This window comes from Trypanosoma theileri (assembly GCF_002087225.1).
Source record: "Trypanosoma theileri isolate Edinburgh chromosome Unknown TM35_Tth_217_V1, whole genome shotgun sequence".
In the NCBI taxonomy this organism is placed as follows: Eukaryota; Euglenozoa; class Kinetoplastea; order Trypanosomatida; family Trypanosomatidae; genus Trypanosoma; species Trypanosoma theileri.
In genome coordinates this window covers 1,541-2,460 of record NW_021640059.1, presented here as the reverse complement: position 1 = coordinate 2,460, position 920 = coordinate 1,541, and the positions used below count along the sequence as shown (strand labels likewise).

Sequence of the window (920 nt, the reverse complement as noted above, 5' to 3'; positions counted from 1 at the left end):
ATATTCATGTGTACCAGTAAAACATTTGTACCGTCAGTGAGCAGAACAAAAATTCTGCAAACAAACAACGAAAACAAAAAAGCAATGGAATTATAAAAAAACACCCAATCCCAAAGATTCCAGTTAATAAGAAAATGGTGCACACACATACGCATGTCTATATTTAGAATAAATGGATACCGTCAGTGAGCAGAACAGCCCAGTTTTCTGCAAACACAGAACGGGAAAAGCAAGTAATGGAATTAGAAAAAGAACATTCACACATAAAAGTAAAGTAAAAGATATTTCAATTAAAAGAGAAAGCAAGTAAACAGATTATTAGTTCATTCACCCATGGGGAATATACGTATTTATGATTATGTTAGTTTAACCATTATTATCATTTGTCCTCAGATGAGTCCCACCGTTCAGTACACAGTAGCGGAGAACAACACAGCCACAATCAGTAGCGGTGCTGCAGTGCGCATCCACACAGGACTGAGACTGCTGTCAGCATTACCCTTCCTCTGCACTGTGGAAGCGACGTTGTTGTTGTTCTCTGAATTGGGTACAGATGATGAAGTGGTGGTTGGTGCTTCTGTGGTAGTATTCTCGGTGCTCGGCGGAATAGTGGAATTGGTTACTTGTGAGGCTGATGGGGCAGCTGCAGGAGGTTGCTGGGTAAGATTAGAGTCGGCAGGTGTACTGTTATCAGCTGTGCTGCCCGATGCTCCTTGATCACCTGGTGATGCTGCAACAGACTCTGTAGGCAATTCAGTTTTGGCCTGCAGAGATTTTAACACATCCGAACAAGTTTTTCCATTAATAGTGACAGCAGAATTATTCCCACAGTGCTTGTCGTAAATAGCTTTTGCGTAATTGGTCCGAAAACAACAACAAGACGCGCCTCCTGATTTCCATTAGCAGATACTTCAGGACTT

General features: G+C 41.6%; 1 protein-coding gene across 1 annotated transcript; it reads left to right on the top strand.

Annotated features, from left to right (window-relative positions):
• Window positions 1–333: 333 nt before the first annotated feature.
• Window positions 334–717, top strand: TM35_002171000 (uncharacterized protein; the record flags this gene model as incomplete). The annotated part of the gene is made up of 1 exon (XM_029032028.1): window positions 334–717. The coding sequence occupies one exon, from the start codon at window positions 334–336 to the stop codon at window positions 715–717; it is 384 nt and encodes a 127-aa protein (XP_028876678.1).
• Window positions 718–920: the final 203 nt, after the last annotated feature.